Source organism: Mesocricetus auratus, unplaced genomic scaffold (genome assembly GCF_017639785.1).
Source record: "Mesocricetus auratus isolate SY011 unplaced genomic scaffold, BCM_Maur_2.0 Super-Scaffold_100013, whole genome shotgun sequence".
Taxonomy (NCBI): Eukaryota; Metazoa; Chordata; class Mammalia; order Rodentia; family Cricetidae; genus Mesocricetus; species Mesocricetus auratus.
The window spans coordinates 69,362,132-69,388,041 of NW_024429196.1; the positions used below are offsets into that span (position 1 = coordinate 69,362,132).

The 25,910-nt window shown below is 43.7% G+C and overlaps 1 protein-coding gene across 3 annotated transcripts in view; it reads right to left on the bottom strand.

Annotated features, from left to right (window-relative positions):
• Positions 1 to 7,833: 7,833 nt before the first annotated feature.
• Positions 7,834 to 25,910, bottom strand: part of Ptpdc1 (protein tyrosine phosphatase domain containing 1) — a 53,258-nt gene continuing 35,181 nt past the window's right edge. For 2 of the 3 annotated variants that reach the window (XM_005066330.4, XM_013110644.3), the window contains exons 3-10: positions 22,246 to 22,417; positions 20,153 to 20,233; positions 19,891 to 20,009; positions 18,622 to 18,759; positions 15,084 to 16,330; positions 12,219 to 12,404; positions 11,418 to 11,528; positions 7,834 to 9,806 (exon numbers count right to left, since the gene is read on the bottom strand). In XM_005066330.4, coding sequence (XP_005066387.1) covers positions 9,687 to 9,806; positions 11,418 to 11,528; positions 12,219 to 12,404; positions 15,084 to 16,330; positions 18,622 to 18,759; positions 19,891 to 20,009; positions 20,153 to 20,233; positions 22,246 to 22,417 — 2,174 coding nt within the window. In that variant the 3' untranslated portion in view covers positions 7,834 to 9,686. Of the gene's footprint in view, positions 9,807 to 11,417; positions 11,529 to 12,218; positions 12,405 to 15,083; positions 16,331 to 18,621; positions 18,760 to 19,890; positions 20,010 to 20,152; positions 20,234 to 22,245; positions 22,418 to 22,852; positions 23,119 to 25,910 lie in introns of those variants that run through there. The other variant, XM_013110643.3, reaches the window with a different exon arrangement.

The following is a 25,910-nucleotide window of genomic DNA, read 5'->3' on the forward strand; positions in this document are numbered from 1 at the left end:
CATTCCCCGGGTGGGGGGGGATCTGTTCACCTTGTCAACAGGATGGTGACTGAGGAATCAGAGGCTGTCCTGAGTCCTGATTATCGCTTCCAGAGCAAGCCGCACCTCCTAAAAGTCACACCGCTCCCCAACAGTGCCACCACTGGAGAGGAAGATTTTAAGGGATGAACTGCTGCAGACATAACTTGTGAGGTTAAGAAGTAGATGAGTAAGAGGCTGGAGGTGAGCGTGGAGGATTGTGGGCATCCAGATCCTTTCAAAACCATTCTTCCTTCCCAGGCCCCAGTATTTAGGGCCAGGGACAACACAGCAGTGTGGGAGATCTCCAGGACATCCTCCCTGGGTTTGCATGAATAGTACGAGGCTTCCTTCTGGCCATACTGAGCTTCTTACTAAGGATGCCTGACTTGTAGCTCTGTGCTCTCCCTCTTATAAATTCTGTTGTGAGTAATTTCTTCTTTTGCTTTGCTAAAAGCAGCTCAGAGAAGCCAGGCAGCATCCAGAACACTGTGGGGCTTGGAGATTTCTTTGACAGAAGATATCTACTGAGAATGCTAGTCCCTCAGCCCTAAGTTCTGACATCTAGAAACTTCTAGAACAGACATGATGCTAAACTCTTTGCCACTTTGTAGCAAGGATGACCTTTCCCCTAATTTCCAGTAGGGTTCTCATGTACACCCATGAACTCTTTAATTCTTTAATAGCATATCTATCTATCTATCTATTGCATGATCTTGCAATGTGTGATCTGGGAGTTAATATTAATCATTAAGCTTAGAATAGAAGAACCCGTGTTTAACAATGACCAAGCTCTCAAAAGGCAGCCAACAAAACCAGTGTCACTTGTGAGTTGAGTAAATTCAATAAATTCACTCACTGTGAAGATACAAATCTTGCCCATTCCTGGTGTAGGGACAACTAAGAATGAGCTGAGGCTACAGCCCTAATCAAACACAACATCAAAACTTGAGGTCCTCATTGACCCAGCTCCCAAACCCCTTCTACACTTTTACTTACTGGTCACAGCAACACCCTGCTTCTGTGGTACCAGTTTCTTGGTAGTTAGTCCAAGCTGGGAAGTCAAGCTTGGTAGCTGTCTTCTGCTACCAAGATGGTACCTTGGCTATTTCAACCCAGGGGTGGGAGGTGGGTGGAGAATACTCTGTCCTCACGTGACTGAGGGAAAACAAAGCACTATTAGACTGGTTGGTGGCCAGAGCCTCATGACCCAACCACCTCCCCTGAGGCTGCAACTCCCAGCACTGTTGCAGTGGGGATTTAGACCCCAACACATGAATCCATTTGGACCATAGCACCTTGGCGCTTGGATAACGGGGCTCATGACTAAGTAATAATTCCCATGTCGCTATTAGCAAGAGCACAGCCCAGGGCAGGCACATGTCTTGCTCAAAGAACCAAGGTTTCCTACCGGTCTCTAGCATTTGTGAAAGAAACTAGTGTGAACAAGTAGGCTGCTGTTTAGAATAATGATCGTCTAATCTAGACCTTATCAAAACCCAGGGAATACCCTCTGCCAGCCACAGGAACATTTAAAATTAGGTTGAACCACATTGAATGGCCAATTTGATCATTGCTTCCCTACAGAAATGGCCCCTCCACATGAATCTGAAATCAAAAGCCTGGGTGTTTTTAATTTTTTCTTCTTTCTCTGGTTAATGAAGGGTCTCTGAAGTGAATCAAGAACTAGCAGACACAGCTAGCTTGGCTGGGTGGGTCCTGTCTCTCCCTTCTGAGAAACACGGGCGGGCCTGCATACCTGCCTGAGTTTATATGTGATTAGGGGACTTGAACTATGGCCCTGACACTTACATGGCAAGTGCTTCAACCACTGAATATTTCCCCAGCCCATCTTAAGAAGAGAACGAGAAAAACTCACAAGAAATGAAAGGGTAGAGGCCTGGGGAGATGGCTCAACAGCTAAAAACGTATACTGCTCCTTTAGAGGACCTGAGTTTGGATTTCAGCTCCCATGTAGTGGTTCATAACCTCCTGTAACTCCAGCTCCAGGGGATATGATACCTCTTCTTGCTTCTTCAGGTACTGAATTTATGTGCATAAACCTGTGCACATGCACGCGCGCGCGCTCTCACACACACACACACACAAATCTTATAATTAAAAAAATGGTAGGAGCACTTGCCTAGTATGTACACAGGCCTGGGTTTGGTCCCCAGCACTGTATACATCAGGCACACGCCTGTAATCTTTGCATGTGGGAGGCGTGAAGAAGCCTGGAAAGAAGCTGTGACTGCAGAGACTGACTGGCTACAAGTACAGTATTGTGGAGATTGGACAGTCACGTCCCAGGGGTTAATTACTTTATCTTGGGCTAAGTTCTGGACCTCGGGAATAGCCATTCCTTGTCCCACCTCTGTGTTAGAACTTAAATCTTGTGACTAATAGATAAAAGCCTGTTTGGAAAACATTAACTTAGCAGACCACGAGCTTGTGCCAACCTAGAAGCTAAGAATGTCATCAGATAGCATCTTAGGCCCTATAGAAAATCTTCCCCTTCTGGCTGAGTTTGACTCTCTGATGTACCCACTAATATACCTGGATTGATGAATTTCTTTGTTCTTAAAAATGATAAAACTTTATGAAACTGCTTCCACGTTGGATCATAGAATTTGGAGCTCCATGTTAGTGACTCATAAGATGTCCCTGGGAAACCACCTCAGCCCTCCTCACCCTTCTACCCCTCTTGAAGTCAGGCCACAGGGGAGGCATGGCACACCTTCAGGCCCTTCTGTGTCTCCCCAAGAAACCGCTCATCTCCTCTAATGACCTGTGTATCTGGACAGTTCATTGCAAACTGACACAAGATGCTGGAAACTCCAGAATCTGCCCTCTAGACTCATATGTACGCCTGTAACAACAGCATATTCACATAAAACTGGGAATGGAAGCTGGCTAAGATATGACTAAGTAAATCAGCATAGAATTTGAGTTATGCAAATAAACAAACTGCAGTAGGAACAGGAATTCTCCCCAGAGGCAGTTAGCAAGTCCTACAAGTAGGAGAAACTGAAGGCTGAGCCATCATAGCTAGTGCTGGCTCAGCCTTTTCCAGGGATGTGCTCTGGCCATCGTCACAAAAACAACAGGCACTCTGATGGAACACAGCGCTGGGCGGCTCTGGTGTCACTGAGGGGCTTTAGACTGGGAGGGTTCACCTGGCCAAGAACTTTTGTGGGGACACCAGACCTTGAGCAGAAACCCACTTCCCCTTCGGCCTGGGAGCAGGCATCTATGTAATGTTTACTGAAAACAATTCAGTGCTTTAAAGCTTGATAGGGCTCAGATAAGGGCTGGCTCACTGAAATACCATGCCTTCCACACCTCCTATGGCTAGATGCCTCTTCCTGCCCCCTGTGGTGTCTCCCCGATTCTGGGGCCGGAGATTAAACCACCAGCCAGGAGGGTGAGAAGTGGAAAGAATGGTATGTAAATGGATGGCAAAAGTCCTTAAAAAAGGGAAGCCCTTTTTCTTGGGGAGACTTCTCCAGAGATTTCGCCAGAGACTTCTCCTGAGATTTCTTCTGAGAGCTCTCTCCTAAGCTGACTTGGGAAGATAAAGTTTTCTAAAAGCAACCGACCGGTCTCTGTGTCATCTATCCCGACCACCTCGCTACATTCTTGGATGCAGGCCGCACAGCAGGTGCGACAATTGGAGGTCCCACCGAGATCATGAAAGCGAGGTAAGTGAGCGGGTTTGTCTCTTTTTCTGGCCAGGGAAAGATTGGGGAAAAAAAAAAAAAAGAAAAGAAACCATGGGGAATAGTTCTGGGAAGCTCGAATTACAGTATCAAGTTAAAAAGTTACTTGAAGGACATGGGACTACAGTAAAGTCTAAAACCTTGGAAGGCTTTTTAAAATGGATTGAACATGCGAGTCCATGGTTCATTACTGGGGGAGACTTAAATGTCCCATATTGGAAGGATGTTCGCTATGATCTTTAGAGTTGGGTGTTGGTGGCATATGCCTTTAATCCCAACACTCGAGAGACAGAGGTAGGTAGGATGGAGGCCATCCTTGTATATAGAGCAAGTTCCAGGACAGCCTCCAAAAGGATAGAGAGAAACCCAGTCAAAAAAAAAAAAAAAGGGAGGGTAAAATAAGAAATCTCCAGTCTTTCACCTGATCCACTGAGGTCAGGAAAGTAAAGGAAAACTGAGAGATTTAAAAGACTGGCCAACAAGTAAGGCTATAAGTAAGTATGTATTAAAAAGGGGGTACCAAGCTAGGGGTACCGGATGAAATCTCCAGGCCTTCACCTAACAAAGGTCAAAAAAGAAAGGGGAACCTAAGAGATCACCCTCAGTTGAAGGGTGGATTAGATTAAATGTCTAGGCCCTCACCTAACAAAGGTCAAGGGAACCTAAGATGAAAAGTTGCCCTCAGTTGGAGGGTGGATTGGAGGATCATCCTCAATGGGAGGATAGATTAAAGATGGGTAAAAAAAAATGGTAAAGTTAATAAATGAGGTATTAGTATTCAGTAAAGAAAAAGACAAAGGTATATAAAATAAAAATGTTTGGTTACATTTATATAGGGTAGGTTATTGAATTTTGTGAGTCATCTCTAAAAACTTTTGGCAAAAGCCTGGCCTTTCCACTTTGCATCTACAGAATTACAAGGAGTGGGTATGGCTGTAGCCCCTGAGTGTAGCTCAAAACTTCTCTAATGAAGAAATGACAAGGGACATACAGGACTTTTTCAACCTTTTGCTTTAATTCAAAGATTGACTGGAGTTGTTCTGTTAAAGAAGTTTCAGTTCAACAAACTAATCATAACCTAGGCAAGGAGAGATATGTATGCATGGTCTGTGTGTATGGACGTGGCCACGTCAGTATGTATGAAGTGTGAAATGTAAATGCATGAATGTTGACAAAAGCAACTGTTCTAATTGCCTTGGATATGATTAAAGGGATACTTAAATCCCTTCAAACAGTTAAAAACTACCTAAATCGATTTAGATATAGCCAAAAGAAACATCCAGTCAGTCGGTTAATATTTTAACAAAAAATTCAAGTTAAGCCCTCAGAGCCAGTCAGAGAGAGAGAGAGAAAGAGAGGTTTTTTCAGGGAACTGTCCTGCCGCTTTGGCAGGCCCCCACCCCCAAAGGTGTCTGTGTAGATGCAAATTAGGCCTTGTCAGCTCAGATGCAAATGAGGCCTTGTCAGCTAGTGAGAGCTACAGGTTAGAAAAAAAAAAAAGGACTATTTGGGACATAGTATAGTTTACAATCCTTAAATGATTCTCAAAGGTACTTAATGGTTATGTCCCTTTTAAAGGACATCTACTAATACTTTAAATAGTGATCCCAATTCACCTAGATAGTTGACTAAGGAGGGTAGACAAATCCTTCTACTGTTATGGTCCAACTTCAACAGTTCAAACAAAATTTAAAAATAAAGGGAGTAATGTCCCCAGTCTCCACATGATTCATTAAATAATCCACTCCTCATTTAAATATTTATAAAATATAAATGCCAGTGAGGAATCTGCTTCAGACAGATTCTAACATAATGAAAGTTAAATAACTATTACTCAGGCCAAATGGAAACATCCATACACTAGACAGTAGAGAAGACCCTAATTTGGGGTCGAGGGCATGTTTGTGTTTTCTTACAGGAAAAGAATAAAGCTTCAGTAGCGGTCACAACATCTGGTGAGATGCATGGAGCAGAAAAACTGGACCTGAGACCGTGGGAGCCTGCTCAAGCCAGTTCGAGATCTCCTAAATCAGTGTTCCTGACCCTTGATGTCATCAAATCTACAGCCGAGAAAGAAATAAAACAGTCAGTTCGAGATTTCCAGTTTCTCATCAGGCTTGCTACATCAACCTCCTGGACCCGTGAGTTTTCATCCCAAAGCCAACAAAACTAGAAGATTAGCAGCTAGCCTTTGATACACCTTAAAACAACAGAATTCATTTTGCCAGCTTTTCCCTTTGGGGGAAAAAGGACCCATTTAACATTTAGACATTGGTATGGACTGTGATGAATGGCAAAAGCCTTTTTTCAGTATTTGAACAGGACATGGTCACTTGAAATATCAGACTCGGTAGTTCCTGTTTTTGGAATCACAATGTGTTTTTCTGGAGAAATATGGTTTGTCCTGGTGCGACAAAAAGACTTTGACTCGGGTTGCATGTTCGGCTGATACTACTGACATTAAATCGACAGACTACATCACCACAGGAACAAATTGGTACTTTGTAAATAGTGCAACAAGCCTCTTGTTCATATTTTTTATAATGCTACATGTGTAACATCAATGATTGTACCTAATGTATCTGTGCAAGAGCACTCTCTAATGCTTTCCTAAGTAGATCTTAAAATAATTGTAAACTTTATCACTGTTTTGACCGTCAAATTGTAACTATAAATCACCCTTGTAGCAAAGAAAGGCTGGTGGTAGAATGCTAAGGCCCAGATCGGGGGATGGGCAGGTGACAGAGAGGCGCTATGTCAGTGGGGATCCTAGGAATGGTAACAGTGGCAGTAGGCGCTCTGGCTTCATGCTGAGTTCAAAGTGCCTTAGCCCATGGCAATCCCGATAGCCATAAAGCCTTATTACAAATGATTTTAAGGGTGGGGCTACTTCAATGACGGGCAACTTGTGGGGAAGACCCACTCCCACCTAACAGGGGTTCAAGGTCCCCCAAAGACGGGCCAGGGAGGGTGACCCTACTTGACCTAAGACAGGAGTGCCTCATTTAAAAATAAAAAGGGGTGAATTGTGGGGACACCAGACCTTGAGCAGAAACCCACTTCCCCTTCGGCCTGGGAGCAGGCATCTATGTAATGTTTACTGAAAACAATTCAGTGCTTTAAAGCTTGATAGGGCTCAGATAAGGGCTGGCTCACTGAAATACCATGCCTTCCACACCTCCTATGGCTAGATGCCTCTTCCTGCCCCCTGTGGTGTCTCCCCGATTCTGGGGCCGGAGATTAAACCACCAGCCAGGAGGGTGAGAAGTGGAAAGAATGGTATGTAAATGGATGGCAAAAGTCCTTAAAAAGGGAAGCCCTTTTTCTTGGGGAGACTTCTCCAGAGATTTCGCCAGAGACTTCTCCTGAGATTTCTTCTGAGAGCTCTCTCCTAAGCTGACTTGGGAAGATAAAGTTTTCTAAAAGCAACCGACCGGTCTCTGTGTCATCTATCCCGACCACCTCGCTACATTCTTGGATGCAGGCCGCACAGCAGGTGCGACAAACTTTTAGGCTGCATTGTGGGCACAGTGGTGGTGGTGGGGTCTCTGCCCGACTTGTGTCGTCATCAAATGAACACTACCCTGTTTCAGGGTGCTAAGAGAGCGAGGCAGCGCCTGCCCACGGTGAGTTCTCAGGATGATGTGCTTACTCTCAGTTGCTGCTTCTTCTGCAGAGCTTGCAACCTTAAAACTTCTCCCATGGGGGCTGGAGAGATGGCTCAGAGGTTAAGAGCACTGACTGCTCTTCCAGAGGTCCTGAGTTCAATTCCCAGCAACCACATGGTGGCTCACAATCATCTACAATTCAGTCTAGTGCCCTCTTCTGGCATGTAGGCAGAACACTGTATATATAATAAATAAATAAATAAATAAATCTTTAAAAAAAAAACTTCTCCCATATGGGAAAATTTCATCCTTTCAGCTAGAAAGAACTCTTTCTACAATAGAGGAGGAAGGATAGAATCGTGTCCACCCGAGCATGGCTAGCCAGCTCAGCCACTGAACCGGTTAAGAGCAAACCTTACCAGTGTCACTGGAGTGTGTATGACGCCCTGGAGCACCGCAGCGAAGAAACAGGAAGACCAGGCCAGCGGTTGTTCTCTTCATCTTTATTCAAAGAAACACAACACCTATACAGAGCCTGATTGTGTCTTCTCAGGCTGGTGCTTGGATGTTCTGACATGCAGTGGCGTGGTCACATGACTGTTCTGGAGCTTAAAACAAGTGCTCCAGATGCATGGGCACGGATGGCTTTGAGGACGGAGGGTGGCGAAGTTCCATGGCATCACTCGCCCACTTGAGGTGGACAGACATGAAGACAAACATTCTTTGAACATCAGATTCCAGAATGTACCACAGGAGATAAAATGCAACTATTTCCTGCTGCTAGGCTAGGCACTTAAAAAGACATTTCAACATGGGGTAAGCCACTTCATTTACAGCTATTACATTTCATTTCCCAAGAAGAAAATGCAGGGTGAAGAAAGCTGCACTTAGCCTTTGCCATCAGAGTTGGTGAGACTAATGATTAGAATAGTTTTTGATATACTAGAGTGTAATTCAGAAATGCATGAGTTAGAGACATTTCAGTTGTTCTAATTCAGTCTTGCTTCTTTCCTCGCATTCTGAGAAGCTGTGTCTCTAGTTTGAATTGGTCTGGCTATCACCTCTATCAAGAAACTCCTTGTCTCTTTATGGCATGGGTTCTTTGGCTCCTATAGCAACTTAATTTAAATAAGTTAAGGCTTCAATTGCTGATTAATAGTTTTACCTAAAGGAACAAGTTTGAGCACTTATCTGTTCTCATTTGAAGCCAGTTAAGGTGAATGCAATCTGGGGTCAAATTCAATTTTAAAATTATACTTCCCATAGCAAGACAGCAGCTAGTGTCAGAGGCCAAGGCGAGTGGGCTTGTGAAAGGGCAGAAGGGTGGGGATGGGGGCAGGCAGCAATGCCAGTACTCCCGGGGCACGCAGTGGCTTGCTTGACTCGCGCCAGGTCTGAGCTGCCTGTGCAGAATGGCCACAGTGCCCCAAGACAGCAGACTGGTGAGGGGCCTCCTCCCAGCACCACAGTCCCTGGGAGGACAAAGGCCAGTTTTGCTCCTTAGCAACTGCCCACACTGGCCATGTCTGTTCCCACTTCTCTATAAAGAAGCCAACTGGCTCAGCAGCAGGTTGGGGAAGTGGAATAAGGCTTCTGGGTTGAGAGCTGCTCCCTCCTCCAACAGCCAAGGGAGAGGTTGTCTGGAAGCCTGACAAGAGCAAGGCTACTTTCTACAAGTACAAAATCCCAGCCACTCCAGTCAGTCGATTAACGTGAGTTGAATCATTGAATCATTGAAAAATAACACACTTTGAAAGCCTTTGCCACGTCTGTAAAAAATAAAAGAAAACCCACAAGGCTTCAAAGTTTTTAAAAGTCCTTTACAATGTATTAATGGTCTTCTTAATAACAAATATAAAACAGTTTAAGACACTTGGTGACTTTCTTAGGTCGTATTTCTGAAGGAGGGGATAGACATATGTCTTGTGGGGGGATACATAGTAAGGTTTTACTACTAAAATTATCTATTTGATAGAAACTCCAAGGAGAGCTCTGTTAAGAAAATAACTGTTTTGGAAGGGTTCTTTATTTCCCCTTCAAAATGTCAAAAGAGTAATGACACAAATATAACATACATAAAATGTCAACACAACTGTATTAATTCAGTAAATAAATAAAGTGGCACCAACTTTATGGCAAGCTCTCAAGACACAGCCAATGATATTTTAAAATAAATAACTACTCCAAAAAGGAACCATTATTCTCAGCACAAGAGACGCAGCGTTGACAATGGAGTGTGGCGAGGAAGGGCAGAGCCAGCATGCCACGCCCACATGGGAACAGAAGCGCCACCCTATGTGGGATGGGCCCTTGGGGCGATACTTGTCCAGAGAGGAAAACTTCACGAGAGGCCAGGCCTAGGACTGTCTTTTGCCATTTTTCTCTTTTCTTCCAATGTGTGCTTAAATATTTTCTTCAGGGTGTTGTAAACTATTGGTCCATCTTCAGAATCAAAACTAACCTGGTGACCAAAACAATTTTCTATTTAAGACACTGTAGCAAAAACTTTAACAAGTTTCTGTTCTCAAAGAAAAGAAGGATTTGGAAAAAAACTATAACAAAGATTTATATAGAAATACATATAGTTGAAAAGCACACATGATGAACTTCATACATTTTAACTGGAAGACTATGTTAGAGCTATCAATCACATTAATATCAAACCTTAGAGTGAAAACTTAAAACTTCAATCTAGTGCTGCAAGTTTAGTACAATCCCTGCAGCTGGCCAGCAAGGAAGTCGGCAGTGAGTGTAAGTTCAGAGTCACTGATTTTGCAAGTCTCTTTTCCAAAAGAAGCACACCAACTGTTATGTGTGACATTCCGAAGCCCCAGGACCACTCCGGTCTGCAGTCTGAAGCCCTGAACAGTGTGGCTTCCCACCTATGGCTATGTATCTCCATCTTTTGTCTAAGTCTGTGGTGGTGGTGGTTCTCAGCCTTCCTAACGCCGAGACCCTTTAATACAGTTCCTCATGTTGTGGGGACCCCAACAATAACATCATTTCGTTGCTCCTTCCTAACTGTAATTTTGCCACTATTATGAATGGTCCGTGGGCTTCAGTTTCCTCATGTGAATATAAATATAAAACCCAATACCCACCGCCTTGAGATTTCTGAGAGTTTAAATAAAATCTGGCTCCTGTAAGTAAGTGTTTTGCACACATAAAAACCTCCGAGAGACTGAAGGTCCCCTCTCTGCTGAGAATGCACTGTATAGACACTTGGGGCCTTTGCCATGCCTGTGATTCTCTGCTGAGGAGTGACAGTGACAGGTTGGGGAACTAGAGCAGTCCTGCACTGTCCCCAGAATAAGGCGTCTCCTACTGAAAAAGAACCAGGATCTTGGGTGCAGCTTCTCACCGCTACAAATTGCTTCTTTTTAGACAAATTCTGAGGAGGGAAAGGCTGCTTCCTTCCTTGGCAACACCAGGGATCTGGGATGCCGCTCCACTTGTTTGTCAGGGTCTTGGTGGTAGTGTTCACAAGGCTCTCCGTCAGAAATAAACCACATTTCTCCCGGAAGCATGCATTTAATGTTTTTGAGGGACCTGACACTTTTGGATGTTTACCCCTCCTTAGGGTTTAAACACAAGGTGGAGCTATCTGGACAAGCAAATCCCCCAGCCTCCAATGAGGAACAAGACTTGAAATGATTGGTGAATACTCAGCTGCTACTCTCTGTTTCCACACCATCTTCAACAACCTGAAAAGCCAGCTTTTTCCTGACGCCACTGTTGGAGCAACTCCAACTTCTTATAAAACTCGTGCTCAAGATTTACCTGAGAACCCCTGACTTACAGAGACAGTGCGATTGGTGTGGGGACACAGGGACTCACCTTGGTGAAAGCTTTTTTTTTTTTTTTTTTTTTTTTTGGTTTTTTCGAGACAGGGTTTCTCTGTGGCTTTGGAGGCTATCCTGGAACTCACTCTGTAGACCAGGCTGGCCTCGAACTCACAGAGATCCGCCTGCCTCTGCCTCCCGAGTGCTGGGATTAAAGGCGTGTGCCACCAACGCCCGGCTTTGGTGAAAGCTTTAATGGCATGTGACAGTGTGGGGACACAGGGACTCACCTTGGTGAAAGCTTTAATGGCATGTGACAGGCAAGCTTCCTCCACCTCCATGGGAAGCGTCTGCAGGCTCACTATGCAACGCAATACACAGAGGATGGTCTGGTACTGCCCCTGTTTGGTTTTTTCCAGAAATAAAAAAAAATTAATTGAAGATATCTCAAGAAACCAACTCAAATAAGTACAGAGGGAGCTGCTGGAAATGACTTAGGGCTCAATTTCAAAGGCTTATTTATCATGCGCTCAGCCAAGTGTTTAATGCAGCATATTTACAAGGAAACTGTTGGGAAGATGGGGGAGAGCTGGTTGTTTCGTCACAAAGACTGAATTAAATAAATCTGGAGATTGGTGTGGTTTTAAATGTGTATCCATTTCTGTGCCTATACTGCTGCAGATCAAACCCAGGGCCTGGCACACACACTAGGCTACTCCTCTACCACCGAGCTGCATCTCCAGGCCAATTTCTCTTCTCTTAGGAAAACTACTAAGCTGGGGGACTGGAGAGATGGCTCAGGGTTCAGGAGCATGTGCTGCTCTTGCAGAGGACCTGGACAGAACCCATGCCAGCAGGTTCATAAGGACTTACAACTTCTGTCCGGGGGAATTGGATGCCCTCTTGTGGCTTTTACAATCATTGCACTCTCATATACAAACTCATACAGAGACCACATACACAAAATTAGGGAGAAAAAAAATTCACTAAATTTAAGACCTAAATAAAATTTTCATCCTTTTTTTTTGCACATGTGTGAAACATATTGAGGGACTTAATTAAGTCATTGGCTTGTCCATTAGCTGCTTTACCTTCTCTAGTAAAAACAGGGTTTCACTAGCATCTGCTTGTCTGTCAGCCAACATGCCCACATCCTCTCTGGTGATCACAGGCTCCTTCAGTTGCTCCACCCACGACCACATCAAACTGCACAAGACGAAAGGGTCTCTCTCACCACATATTCTCTCCCAGGCTCCCTCTCGGGAGTTTAATTCTTTCTGCAGAGAAGAGGGAGAGAGAGATGGATACAGGAAAGAGGGGTGTACAGAGCCTAATGGGGGATCCACAGGCGGCTAAGTGAAGGCTGGGCTCTCAGGTGCAATCGAGACCTTCCTCAGGGCCTGCACCTCTGGGGGGGGGGGCGGCTAGCACAGGAGCTCCCCTAAGCTGAGCCTCATCTCTGCCACAAACAGTACAGGCTAACTACTGACAGAAGGGCCCAGACTCTGATTCAGAGGCCACAGACATGGTTCAAGAGGCAGTCTTCTCTCTCAGGCATCTGGTAAACAAAACAGAAATCTGGACTGCAAATAAGGAAATGGTAGGTTAAAAAAGGGGACCATTTATAAGCTAGGCTGGGGTCTCAGATAAACCTTTTAACCACACACAGAAAATTGCATGAAAGTTGGTAACTGTGGTGTGTGCTTTTCTAAAAGTGTCTTTTAGAATCCTACAGAGAAGCCTACAAGTAAGAAGTCTGGCACCTTTAATCTGGGAGGGTGAAAACAAGTGGGAAGCCTTGTGAATCCTCCCAAATACCTGGAGACAGGTTAAATACGAGCTTTAATTATTTTATTTATTTGTGTGTACTCATGTATGCACTGACGCGTGTGTATTCCTGTGCGCGTGTGTGAGCCTGTACATGTGTGTGTGGAGTTGGTTTTCTCCTTCTATTATGTGGGTCCAGGGACTAGAACTCAGGGACGGAGGATTTATCGCTCATGATTCAGACTGCCAGTCTCATATGAGATTTAAGATTTCACCTTACAAAGATGAGTTATAAGAAATAAGAAATTTCTGACAGGGATTAGACCTATGCTTTCTAAATCAAATAAAACTTTTCAATGATAAAAAACACAGTAATTGTTAATATCCATTTAATTGCCCAGTAAATACGTGTAGCCTGTACCACAGAGTGGTAGAAAAAGAAACACAGGACTTACTTCCAACATTCACGGCACCCCACAGGGAGGCACCTCACAGATAAACGCTAAGCTTGTCTCAAACCAAACGTGCACATATTTGTTGTTGGAGGTAGGGTCTCTATGTAGCCCTGGCTGTCCTGGAACTCTCTATGTAGACCAGGCAGGCCTTGAACTTGCAAAGATTCGACTGCTCCTGCCTCAAGAACTGACGGCATGTGGCCCAAACCTACATCTTCCCAGCTCATGTGGGCACTTGGCCAAGGGACATGCAGGGCTGACCCAGGATTGGTACCATGACATTTGTAACACAAATGTCCTCTTACTTGTTAGCTCTCAACATACAATAATGCATGAGAAATATTTGCTGACTGAATGAGAGTTTTTTTTTAGTTTATTGTGGGGAATAAAGAAAATTTATTGGAAGGAAAACAATGTTTGAGTTGTTATTAGGTAAATACTCTAATTCAGATGAACTTTTTTTTTTTTTTTTTTGGTTTTACGAGACAGGGTTTCTCTGTTTTGGAGGCTGTCGGTCCAGCCTGGCCTCGAACTCACAGAGATCCGCCTGCCTCTGCTTCCCGAGTGCTGGGATTAAAGGCGTGCACCACCAACGCCCGGCAATTCAGATGAACTTTTACCATTGTAAGTTGGTAAGAGCTCCAAACATAATCTCCTGCCTCAGAAGATATCCTCGCAGAACACAGAAGTGTAGCAATTACTTTGATAGCACAGCCTGAAGAGCTGGCTCTCGGCTAAGAGCATGTGCTTCCAGAAGCCCCTAGTTCAGTTCCCAGCACTCGTGTCACTGGTCTTATAATGCCTGTAATCTGACTCCGTTCCCAGGTATCAGACACTCTCTCCTGATCTGAGGACAACTACATACATATACAAACCCCACCCCACCTCCCAAATACACATATTACAATATGAAATAAAATCTCTCAAGTAATCCACAGAAGAGCACGGTGCCAATTCAGGTCTCTCTGAGTCAAACAGCCCAAGTCAGTCCCATGCTGGGGCCGGCTCCCTGTTTCTGCCGAGTTTCTTTTCTCCAGACAAGGTGCTCATCTGGGATAAGAAAGCACAGCTAAAGACTGTCTTCCTACTAAGAGTAAAACAAAAAAGGAGTTCAGTTTTAAAACTTCCCACTCTAAGAGCCAAGAAATGGGTTTCTGAGTCCTCTCAGATATAACAAATCACAGGGTCATTTCCATTTGCTATCTCTAAGCCTGAAGTGACCCCGTCGGAACGAAGCCAGCAAGTCTGTGGACAGCAGGCCAAGAAGGCAGGCCTAACTCACCACCTGCACCAATAAGCTTTGGGAAGTAAATTGCCTTATTTTTGTCACTAGGACCAGTGGTTCCCAAACTATGGTTCCAGGTCCTTGGTCAGAAAAACACTGCAGGCCAGTTCCTAACATCATCTTCTGTGGGCTTGGCTGCCCCTAGAAGAAAGCAACCCACATTAACATCATGTATGTAGCAAGCATCATGCCAGGTGGATTCCTGAACACAGAAATCTAACTGGAACTAAGCAAACGCCCTGGGTCATTTCTACATCAGGTTCACATCATAGTGGGAAACCTCAAGTTCTATCTTCTCTTTCTGTAACTGAGAAGTTTGGAAAAATTTGTTTCGTATTTTTGGTCTGACAAAACCATTTCTGTATGTGTGTGTGTGTGTGTGTGTGTGTGTATGTAGAATATATATATGCACATACATGTGTATACATAATTAAATGAGATACCAATACCTGCCACATTTCCACTTTCCTGATCACCTCTTCCTTGTCTACAAACTCCTTTAGATTTGCGAGCGCTTTGGCTGCCAGTATTCTCCTGGCTTCAGCACTCAGTTCAGGCCGAAACCCAGCGTGTGCCATTGCTTCCGACAGGTCTGAGCTGTCTGGGGTTTCCTGTCCGCGTGGGAACTGTGCTTTAGGACTGGAGTCACAGTTTAGAGGGCTGCAGGGATTCCTCCCCTCCCCCTGCATAGAGCCTGGAATCCAACCACCAGGAGCTTCACACTGACAGCGGGTGACTTGCCCTGGTTCCCTATGGACACCTGCAAAGCTGGGTGGCACTGGTTCTCCAGGATTGTGTGGACAAGGGACAACCACAGAGAAGGTTCTGCTCCGCTGTACTTCCTTCGGAATGTCCTTCCTACAGAAGAGTGGTGACCCATCATCCTTGAGTCCTTCTAAGCCTCCACACTTTGACTGGGTCCAGGAGGAAAACGTACTGTGAACCAGTGCTTCCTTATTTAAAGCTAACTCTGGAGCTGGCGGTATGTAACAGTGGCTGATGTGCTTCTGATGCTGGTAGCTGTGGCCCAGCAAGTCCTGGGCACGCACTGTCCAAGGTGTCTCCCCTTGCTCCAGGATAGCTTTGGCCCTCTTTAAATCAGAGTCACTGTAGCTGAGCTGTCTTTTCAGATGTGTCAAGGGCTGAAGGCTCTCTACATTCCTCCTCTTCCAGAGGGGGTCAAAGTCTTGCTCATTAGAAAGGCCCCCATCCTGATTCTCAAACTCGGCCACCACTGCAGTGGGGTCAAAGGGGTCCGGCGCATCACTGTTCTGCCTCAGTAACTCTTGATCCAGCTGCATTGTGACCATCTCAGACACAGTCTTCTCGATTTCAGCAGAGAGGCCAGGCCCTTCTGGCAGGCTCTTCATCACTACTGGCCTGTTCTCAGCCAAGTCAAGCAGCAGCTTGCAAACCAGGTGGATGATCTTTGGCACGTATTTCAGAAGTCGCGCCTCATAACCATGAAGCATATGGCGCTGGCGAATCAGGTACTGGGCTAAGGTAACGGCATGCGCTTTGGGATCGCAGCAGGAGAAAATATTACGGAGCGGGGTCAGAAACTGAGTGAATTCCCGTACACAGAGCAGTTGTCCTCTGGTCTGTATGGAATTGGGGCGTTTTGCCCGCACAAATATAATTGCTTGGTCAGCAGTCATTCTTGTTGCAAAGACTAAATAACATGCTATTAGAACACCTAAATGGTAAGGAAGATTAATGTGAGAAAAGACTCGCTTATGTACCAGTCTTTGATGATTTTAAAGTTTGAATACTGTCAATAAATCATATAAATACAAGCACATTTGAAGGATAGTAATGATGCCTGCCAGGTTTTTTTTTTTGTTGTTGTTTTTAATTCAGGATATCATATAACTTAGGCTGGCCTGAAACCCTGTATACAGGCAAGGATGACTCTCAACTCTTGATCCTCTGGCCTCTACCTTCCAAGTGCCAGCATTAAAAGTGTACACCACCAGGCTGCTTTTATGTAGTTCTGGCTATCAAACCCAGCACTTCCTGTACGCTAGGCAAGCACTCTACCACCTGAGCTGAATCCCCAGCCCCTCAAGCATTCATTACTGCAAAGACTTTTACAGATCTTTGTGGCAGTTCCTTCCTGTGGCTGAGTCAGCTTTGCCCCAGAGATGAGCTAACACAGCTAGCAGGTTTAGGGCTGCTGAGGTGAGGACTTGAGAACTAAGCTGAGAGTCTGGTCTAGCCTCCTCCTGCCTAGCTCTGGTATGGCAGGAAGCCAAATTCTGCTTCTATGTTCTGGGATAAACAGCTCTTGATGTTTCCATCCAACCCGCCACCCACTCTGCCCTTGGAATGTCCTGCTCTGGCATCTCTGCCATCCACTGCCAGGACATTCTTGCTGAGTCCTCTCCCAGGTTGGGAAGGTTTTGCTTTGGGGATTATTAAAATTGTATACTCTACTTCTCTGCCTGACAATTCTTCCAAATCACATCTACACTAATTTGTGTTTTTCTCCAGACCACGATGTAAACAAATGCTATTAAGGATGTAAGCTGCAACAGTACAATGGCTTCTTTTACATTAGTTACTTATCAGTAAGAATTCAGAATCAATTAATTATAATACAATAGCCAACAACTCTTACTGTCAAAGACAGACATATAATTCCTAAGTTTGTGAACATCTAGATATACATGATAATCCGAACCTCTGAGAACTGCACGTCCTCAAGTTTGCAGTGAATATAACACAGCTTTCTCATGGGGACATCAAAGATCTTTAGTATAAGGGTAAATATCTGCAGAGGTATAACATGTAATGTGTAGGAATAAAGACATTTTGGCTTTATCCTAATAGTTGCCCAAACCTACATGAGTTGAATACTAGCCTAGGATGCTCCTGGGCAGGTAGGAAATCCCATGGCAGGATATATACACTAGGGTGGTTTCATCTAACTAAATCACACGACAGTGAAGCTATCGACTCCATGCCTTCCATTTTTGCTTATCAGACCAGCAATGTAATGAAGTTTGCTGAGTGTTTATATAAAACCACTGACTTTCACATAGAACTTTATATGCAAATAGTCTTCTTCAAGTATACAATCCTTATACATCCCAAAGTAGAGAAGGCATGAAAGATGGAGCCAGACATGTATGGATGTAATAGTGACCCTGCTACTCACTGAATGTAGCAGATTACTTAAACTTAAAATTTTTCTTTTAACTGCAGTTTGACTCCTATTGTTGCTAACAACTTCAAAGGATAGCAAATGTAAAATACTCTAGCAAATGAACAGTGCTATTTCAGTAGTTCTTTCAGTTAAAAAAAGTATTTTGGGGGCTGAGAGGTTCAGAGCACCTGCGCTCTTACAGAGGATCTCAGTTTGATTCCCATCAGCTACATGGTGCTCACAACAGTCTGTGGCCCCAGTCCTAGGGGAATCTGACGCCCTCTTCTGACCTCCATTGGCACCAAGCATGCATGTGGGACACAGACAGGCAGGTAAATGTTCACAAACATAAAATAAAAGCAAGTCTTCAAGAAAAACAATACTTTATCTCATGGTGGTGGTGGTGCATGTCTTTAATCCCAGCACTCAAAGAAGCAGAGGCAGGTGGATCTCTTGAGAGTTCAAGGCCAGCCTGGTCTACAAAGCAAGTTCAAGAACAGCCAAGGTTACACAAAGAAAACAAAACAAACAAAAGAAAAAAGAAAAACAGTATCTAAAAAATACTATTTATTAACATGAGGTGCTCCGTTTAAATAAGCTGATTACTTAAGTGGCTTTAGAGACATGCTTAAACACAATGAGTTTTCAGCTCTAAATTGTTCAGAAATACTCTTATCAATACATGGTTACTATAAAGGGTTAAGATGCTTCAAATATCTTTTATTGCTTTAATTTAATTCCAAAACTTTGTTATAACTCTAAGAACTCTTTAGAATTAGGAAATCTCACTCCTATATATTTCATGCCCACACAACAGTAATATGATTCCTAGAAGTCACCTGTTCGCCCAAGACCTGCATGGCAGTGGACAGCTACTTTTCCTTCCTGTAAGGCAAATGTCATCACCTTTACCATGTCTAAGATGGCAGTGAGGGATGCTACACCATAATCCTTCCACCCGAAGTTGTAGAAATAAACTAGACAGTGAAAGAGAAAAAGAAAAACAAGATTCATATGCATAAAAATACTTACAAAGACAATTGAAGAAAATGAGTTACAAGGCACAGAGATTTCACTGAATAAGCAGGCTTACAATAATAGGCTTTTTATTTTTCTACTTTTTATGTCTTGAGACAGGATCTCACAGTGTAGCCCTGGCTTGCCTAGAGCTTGATATTCTAACCAGAGTGATCTTGAACTTAACAAAGATCTTCCTGCCCCTGCTTCCTGAGGTCTGAGATTAAAGGCGTGAGTCACCATATGCATCTAACAGGGTTTTTATATTTCCAGTAAGTTTAACTTAAAATTTCTTACAAGCACATTCTTTTTACCTAATGCATTTCCTGCTGAAGTGAAGGTAGAAAGAATTATAGCAGAGTAGAATTAAAAACTAAGGTGAAGGTAACAACATGTATTCTTGTTTAAGAATAGAAATTCTTTAAAAGGCTAATAAATGGCTAGATACAGAGTTTTACATAGATATAGATACAGAGTTTTCTACTTAGGGTCACAAAAAAAGCTAGACACAAACCTCTTTTTTAATTATTTTTTATTTAGGTTAGAAACAATCTTGTTTCACATGTCAGACATAAGCCTCTTAAGAACATGTTCTCAGACTGCATGCTCACCTTGCTCAGCCTGGTTTGAATAACCCCACTGAGTGGACTCAAACTCCAAAGCTCCTGTGATAAGCTCTGGGTGGCCACAAGGACATATTCTTGTAGAGCCAAAAATTATTCAACTTCCAATCCTCACTGGAATTTCTAAGCTATGTGATCTCAGACAAGTTGATAACTCCCTAAGCCTAAACTGAGTTGCACAACTGCAGTAAAGAGAAAATGAAGTCATCATGTCTGGCATGGTACAGGCTTTAACTGAACAGAAGCCTTTTTTTATTGCAGGGTCTCCTTCCAGGCCTTCCTAGTGGAAAAGGAAGCCCTGTACTCACAACAGCAACAGCCAAGAAAGGTAGCATCATTTCAAGTGAAATTAGATGCCCTGCCACTGTACAAATTCCATTGATAAGTATTATCTCTTTAACCTGAGAGCCTAGAGGACAGAAGTCTCTATGTATTGTCCTTGATAATTCAGGGTGGGAAGGAACTTACTGCCAGCCTCCATGAATGCTTCGGGAAGGTACGTGAAACCACTTTCTTGTTCCAGAGAGTTCCCACAGCTGGCGTGCTCACCAGGACGCTGCAGGTTGATGATCGTTTTTATGCCGTGACTTCAAAGAAAAAGAGCCATCACTTATAAGGACCTGGAGTCCCGAGAAACTGGATTTTAGCGTTAGTAAGATCGATGCCATAATCAATTAAAGAAAAGCATGCTAACTGTGTCCACTACAGCCACGAATGCTGTGGCACTCACCCGAGGAACTGTTCGATGATGCGATACTTCTCCAGCAGCTCAGAGGATGGACGAGCCATGGCCAGGATACTGTCAGTGACCCTGAAGATGGGTAGGGGACTGCTGAGATGTGCAAAACTCAGAGAATTCTACCTGATAGGGTTAGCAACGTTTTTTCTATCATTTCAGCAACTTCTATATCCTTACATAAATCTAGCTTCAATTCTGCGTCACAACTAGAACCTCGTAGCTCCTTAAATCTCAGAGGGAAAAATGTCAAGACCTAAGTCATTTATGGACTCTGACAAAATGTCTCCAAGGACTCTAAAGAGGATCTAGTGGACATAAAGGGGAACTTTACCTTGTGACAAAGTGATCAGTCAACTAAATGGAGGACAAACGGGAGACTAATAGTGGACACTTGTTACCTGAGGAGTGAAATGAGGTAATAATGCCAGACATATGGAGGGTTGGGGTGAGAATTCAATATGATGTGGATGTACAATATAGCACTAATCCTGGCCTGTGGTTATAAATAAACACTGAGGCGCTGCAATTTATCAAAGAAAGAAGGTGGGGGTTCGAAGTCAGTTGGGCCTGACTTAAAATGCTGTTTTTTCTTCTTTCTATCTGCGAAGCAAATTAACTCATCCATCTGGACTACCAATAAAATGGCATTAACAGCTCACAAGGTTTTATGAAAATTAGTGATAATCTCAAAGCACCTAGTAGCAAAGTGCCTTGTCCTACAATTAAATGTTTATGAATGAATCTATGAAAAAAACAATGAATCAATGAGCACTTGGCCATAAAAAGTCTGTCTGTCACTCTTATTAGACCTCCAGCTTTGCTTTGTTTTGTTCAAATTTGTCACCAGGAAGCTGGTAGAAGATATGTACGATAGTCTACTGCAGGCTGTGACTTATGAACCTCAGAGTAACCCTCTGACAAAGACATGAAACTGGTGGGCCAGTATCCAAAAGACAACATCCCCCTAAGGAGCAACATGCATAACCTGACACATCCCTAACAACATCCCTAACAACACATCCCTAAGAACACCCGCTTAGGAGCAGAACCTGACACGGACTCTGACATGAGAACAGCAGGGGCGGGAGGCTCACGTGGACAGCTAACAAGCAAGGAGAGCTCATGTGAACTATGCTACACTGGGCATTTGCTTGTGGGACTCCGACTCAGGAGTGGTTGCTCCCTCACACCATAAGTGCCATTAGGCTTCACAATGACTCATACAGAACACTAACGACAGTGGACATCAGGCGGGGTCACCACAGAAAGTAGACACAGCAAGTCAAATGAGTTGTCAGCAAACATCTGATCTTAAATGGGTTCTTGCTATATAAAATAATTCATGAGTAGAACTCTTTTAAACAGTAAATTGTAAGTGTTCCAAATATGATTTTGTTTTTTCTGTTTTTTTGAGACAAGGTCTCACTGTATAGCCCTGGCTGTCCTGAAACTCACTATGTAAACCAGGCTAACCTTGAACTCACAGAAGACCTACAGGCCTCTGCTCCCTGTATGCTGGGATTAAAGACAGGCACCATTATGCCCAGTTCAATTACCATTTGGTTATCAATATTTTCAAGACCACAAATACAGACCTGACTAGCTCATTGTCACTAATAAGGGCAGTATGACTTAAGAGTAGAATTCATTGTGCTTAAACACAAGAACCAATGCCAGCGTCTTATGGACTGCCTGCTGAACTGGCAGCCAGTGCCACTTCTGTCAAGGAAGACTAGGGTATATTTCATAACAAACGATATGAATGCTGGATGGCACAAATCTGAGGACTACACATGGACCATGTAATTTTCTCACACGTATAGCTGAACATTTTTACTATTTTCATCAATTTCTGAATTTAAGAACTATCTAATTACCCATTGACATAAGGTACTTCATGCATGTCATTTCACTTAATGTAAAGGCTTTAAGCTCAATTATTTCCATTTTGCAAACCCAGGGATGGTTGCAAGGGCCCCTGAACTCAAGGCCCACGCTTCCTTCACATTGCCTGTCTGTTGGTTCACAAGTATTCCTGCTTCCTTCATCCTACAGGGCTGGGCAAGACCCAGAGCCATACTTACCAGGATGAGTAAACTCCCTTAATGGCTTGCTCCTGCTCACTCCAGCGGGCTGGGTTCTCATACTTACATGCTCTCCCCCCACACGCCATGGAACATGCCATGTGCCCAGGGATGACATGCCGTAAACGTTCTCCCACCTTTGTGTATTTTGGTGTTGGGCGTTCTGAGTTTTCTAGAATATACAAGGAAAGTAAGGCTCAAGATTCTATCCTCCCAATAGAATGGTAACATGGGAAACAGTTTCATTTTACCTCAGGATTGTAGATTCGAGCCAGCGTAAATCCCTTCATCTAATATTAAAAAGGCTTTCACATGCAATAATTTCTACTTATTATAGTGGTAATGAGAAGAAAATAAGGAAGCTCGTCTTTTTCAAGAGGATGAATTTTGTCCAAAAGTATACTTTTAACATCAACAAAAACACCACAAATCATTCCACCATTTTATCTCCTCTTACATATCCATTCAGTCTTAGCATGAGCAGAGTACAAAGCATAAACAGAATTAACTGTCAACATTCTAAGAGTACAGACAAAACTACAGCCCATTCCCACTCCTTACACTTAGACACAAACAAAGGGTAGCAGAGTATAAGAAAGAGTTTTACTTTTTCTTTCAGGAAAAGTTGGATTCCCCTCTCTACGGTTGACAGAAGACACAGCCACCATCACCTGGAGAGACGATGAGGACAGCAGCTTGGTGGCAGAGCCAGAGCCACGCCGGGCTTGCTGCAGCCTCAGGACCGGGTCAGAAGTGGAGTGCCGGCGGCCCTGCAGAAAGGCACTGAGGAAGTGCACAGCCGAAGGCCTCCGGGATGCGTCCTGCACCTGCATGGCACAGGCTTCAGGCAGCCAAGAGTTGGAGGCAGGCAAAAGCCAGCTCTGGCTTGCTCAGTGAGGAGCTACACTGAGACACAGGCATCGCTCTGTATGATCTAAGAGCTTTTCAGGATAGGCTGACTCGTTTCCATAGTGACCAACAAAGAAACTACTGATTCCCACTTAGATGTGAACAGGCAAAAATCTTACATGAATGGATTGTGTTTTGGACAAATTGTTCAAATACAGGGAAGAAAAATATGCATTAAAAGTAGTTTGTTCTTACATCTAGATTATTTTCTTTCTCAAACAACTTGAAGATCTGACTCTTCCCAAAGAATCACTTCCAAAACACCGTAATGAGCTTTAAAATGCCTTATTTTTTAATGACAAAATACTGCCTTGTACATACATTAAAAAGTTGAAATTTTCTTATGCTTTTCACAGCTGGCCTCCAGGTATTTTGAAAGAAAATCCTACTTTTCTTTGGAACAGGACAGGAACAAGTTTGTTGTAATTTAGCAGTATATGCTAGATCTTACAGCATTATTAAAGGATCATTCAATTTTTCAGAACCAATTTTCCCTATATTTGTTTGATGTAACTACTAAAGAAACACTGGAATGGAAAAAGGACATTGTAGAGCTAAGAAGACAGTTTCATTATTTTTACTTTCAGAAATTAAAACCTGATTTTTGGTTATACGCCACTGGAAACAACTTAGCTGAGAGCAACAGTAACTAAGAGCAGCCATGCCTTTCCAAAGTTCAGAGCTGTAATTCTCCGCCTTCTGTTGCTATGGGAGAAAAACAGCTTTTAAGTCTCAGCGGAGGCATTTGAATAACATTCTCTGAAGTATCACATTTTTAGGGGAACTGGATGAGGAGGAGGTGGCAGTTTGAGAATAAAGGATGTAAAGAAAACAAACTGCAAAGCTCTTATTGTCCGCCTCCTCCCTCGCTAATGTCAGGCTGCGCCCGCGCCTCTCCTGTACTCTCTGCACAAACGCTATTTCAGTGGCGTGCGGACGGAAGCCTAACTGCTGTTACATGCCAGGCTCTGATCTATGCTGCTAAATTGCCACCCTCATATTCCTGGCATCACGTACTTCTGTGAAACAAGATGGAGACAGAGAAGTCTAATATGGCTCTCCAATTGCTATTTTATCTGTAGTATCATGCAGAAATGGAAAAGTCCCCCCACCCCCATAGTAATTCAGCAAGCAGTTACTCTGCCTGATAGAATGGCCTGAGAAATATTCTAGACAAGGCCCACTTGGTTCTTAAAAGGAAACAGGGCAGTTCCACAAGGGTTTGCATTAAAGGAAAGCATAGAAGATACTGCCAGAGAGCAAGGAGGGACCTGAGGGCAGGCGGCCCTAAAGTGCTGTGTTTGCTACTCTGGTGACAGAGTCTGACAAGACTTCTGAGTTGGCAGCACATGCAGAGTCTGGAGGAGATGAGTACAGATGCTCACTGCAGCCTGATAAACACAGTAGCCGTGGAAGGGGACACAGCAGGGGGTGGACTGCTGTGGCACCAACGCTGTGAGAGTCCAGCTCGAGCGGCAGGCAGATCTTTCAGCTGTTCACACAGAACCCAGGCATAGGTGGCGTTAGGAACCCACCAGCTCTCTGGCAGCCATAGATATTTAAAGCAACAGGGAGGAGGTGCCAGTCAGTGAGTGATTCCCGAAAACGGAAGGATGTGCTGAAGGATGTCTACAGAGGTGCTCAAACGTGGCTCTGTGCCCGATTGTACTAAAAATCCAAAGTAATCTGATTGGGAAGGGGGGGGGACTTATCAGACTAAAGAAAGGATAGTATCACCTTAAAAATAATTTCTGCTGCAAAATCCTAAGAACTAGGCTAACTTCAAACACAAAAACAGTGTACAACTGAGCTGACTGGACATGCTAGCACAGTAACCCTGTGCCAGGGTCTGAGGAAGTGTAGCCTGACGCAAACAGGGATTGGGCAGGCATATGCAGCCCACCCTCCCACCTGCCAACATGGCTCCAAGGATATATCCTGCACCCACTTCTTCACAAGGGACAGGCACCTGAGCCTTTGCTTCCCTGCTCATTTGAAGGAATCCTCCAAAACTACATGTTGGCCAAGTGCCCAGTTTACAGCCAATCCTCTTTCAAAAATAAACTTCAGTGCTGGAGACGTGGCTCAGCAGTAAAAAGGACTGGCTGCTCTTCCAGAAGACCCAGGTTCAATTTTCAGACCTACGTGGTAGCTCACAGTCCAGGGGATCTGCTGACCTCTTCAGGTCTCCATAGGCATCAGGCACACATGTATGCAAAGTCATTCATGCAGGCAAAATATACAAATATGTAAAAAATTTAAGGAAGAAAGTAAATTTTATTTATATCACAGAGGGCTTTACAACTGGCATACAACCTTTAGTCTAAATCCAACATGCTACTTTAGTTTCCTTCTCTAATATGCTCATGTATTTACGGGCTTTCCAGGTTTATTTATTTACTTACTTAGAGACTGTGCAATACCCTTACTGACTTAGAACTTACTCTGTAGACAGGGCTGGACTAAAATCCATAGGGAGTCCTCTGTCTTTGCCTTCTGTGTACTGGAATTAGGGTGCAGACCACCACTCCCAGCCTTTCTTGTGTTTACAACTTCAGTACACATACATTTTTCCTGCTTTCTCCAATCAGGATAGGTGTGTTTGCTCCAGTCTTAAATTTGTATTTAATAAACAAAATAACTATGAAAACTCATTTAGCTAATACACCACAAAAATTTCTTTAATCCTGTAGTTATTAGACATTTAGGGTAATATTGATAGTTTTTATTTTAAAAATAAGATACTAAATTTTTGA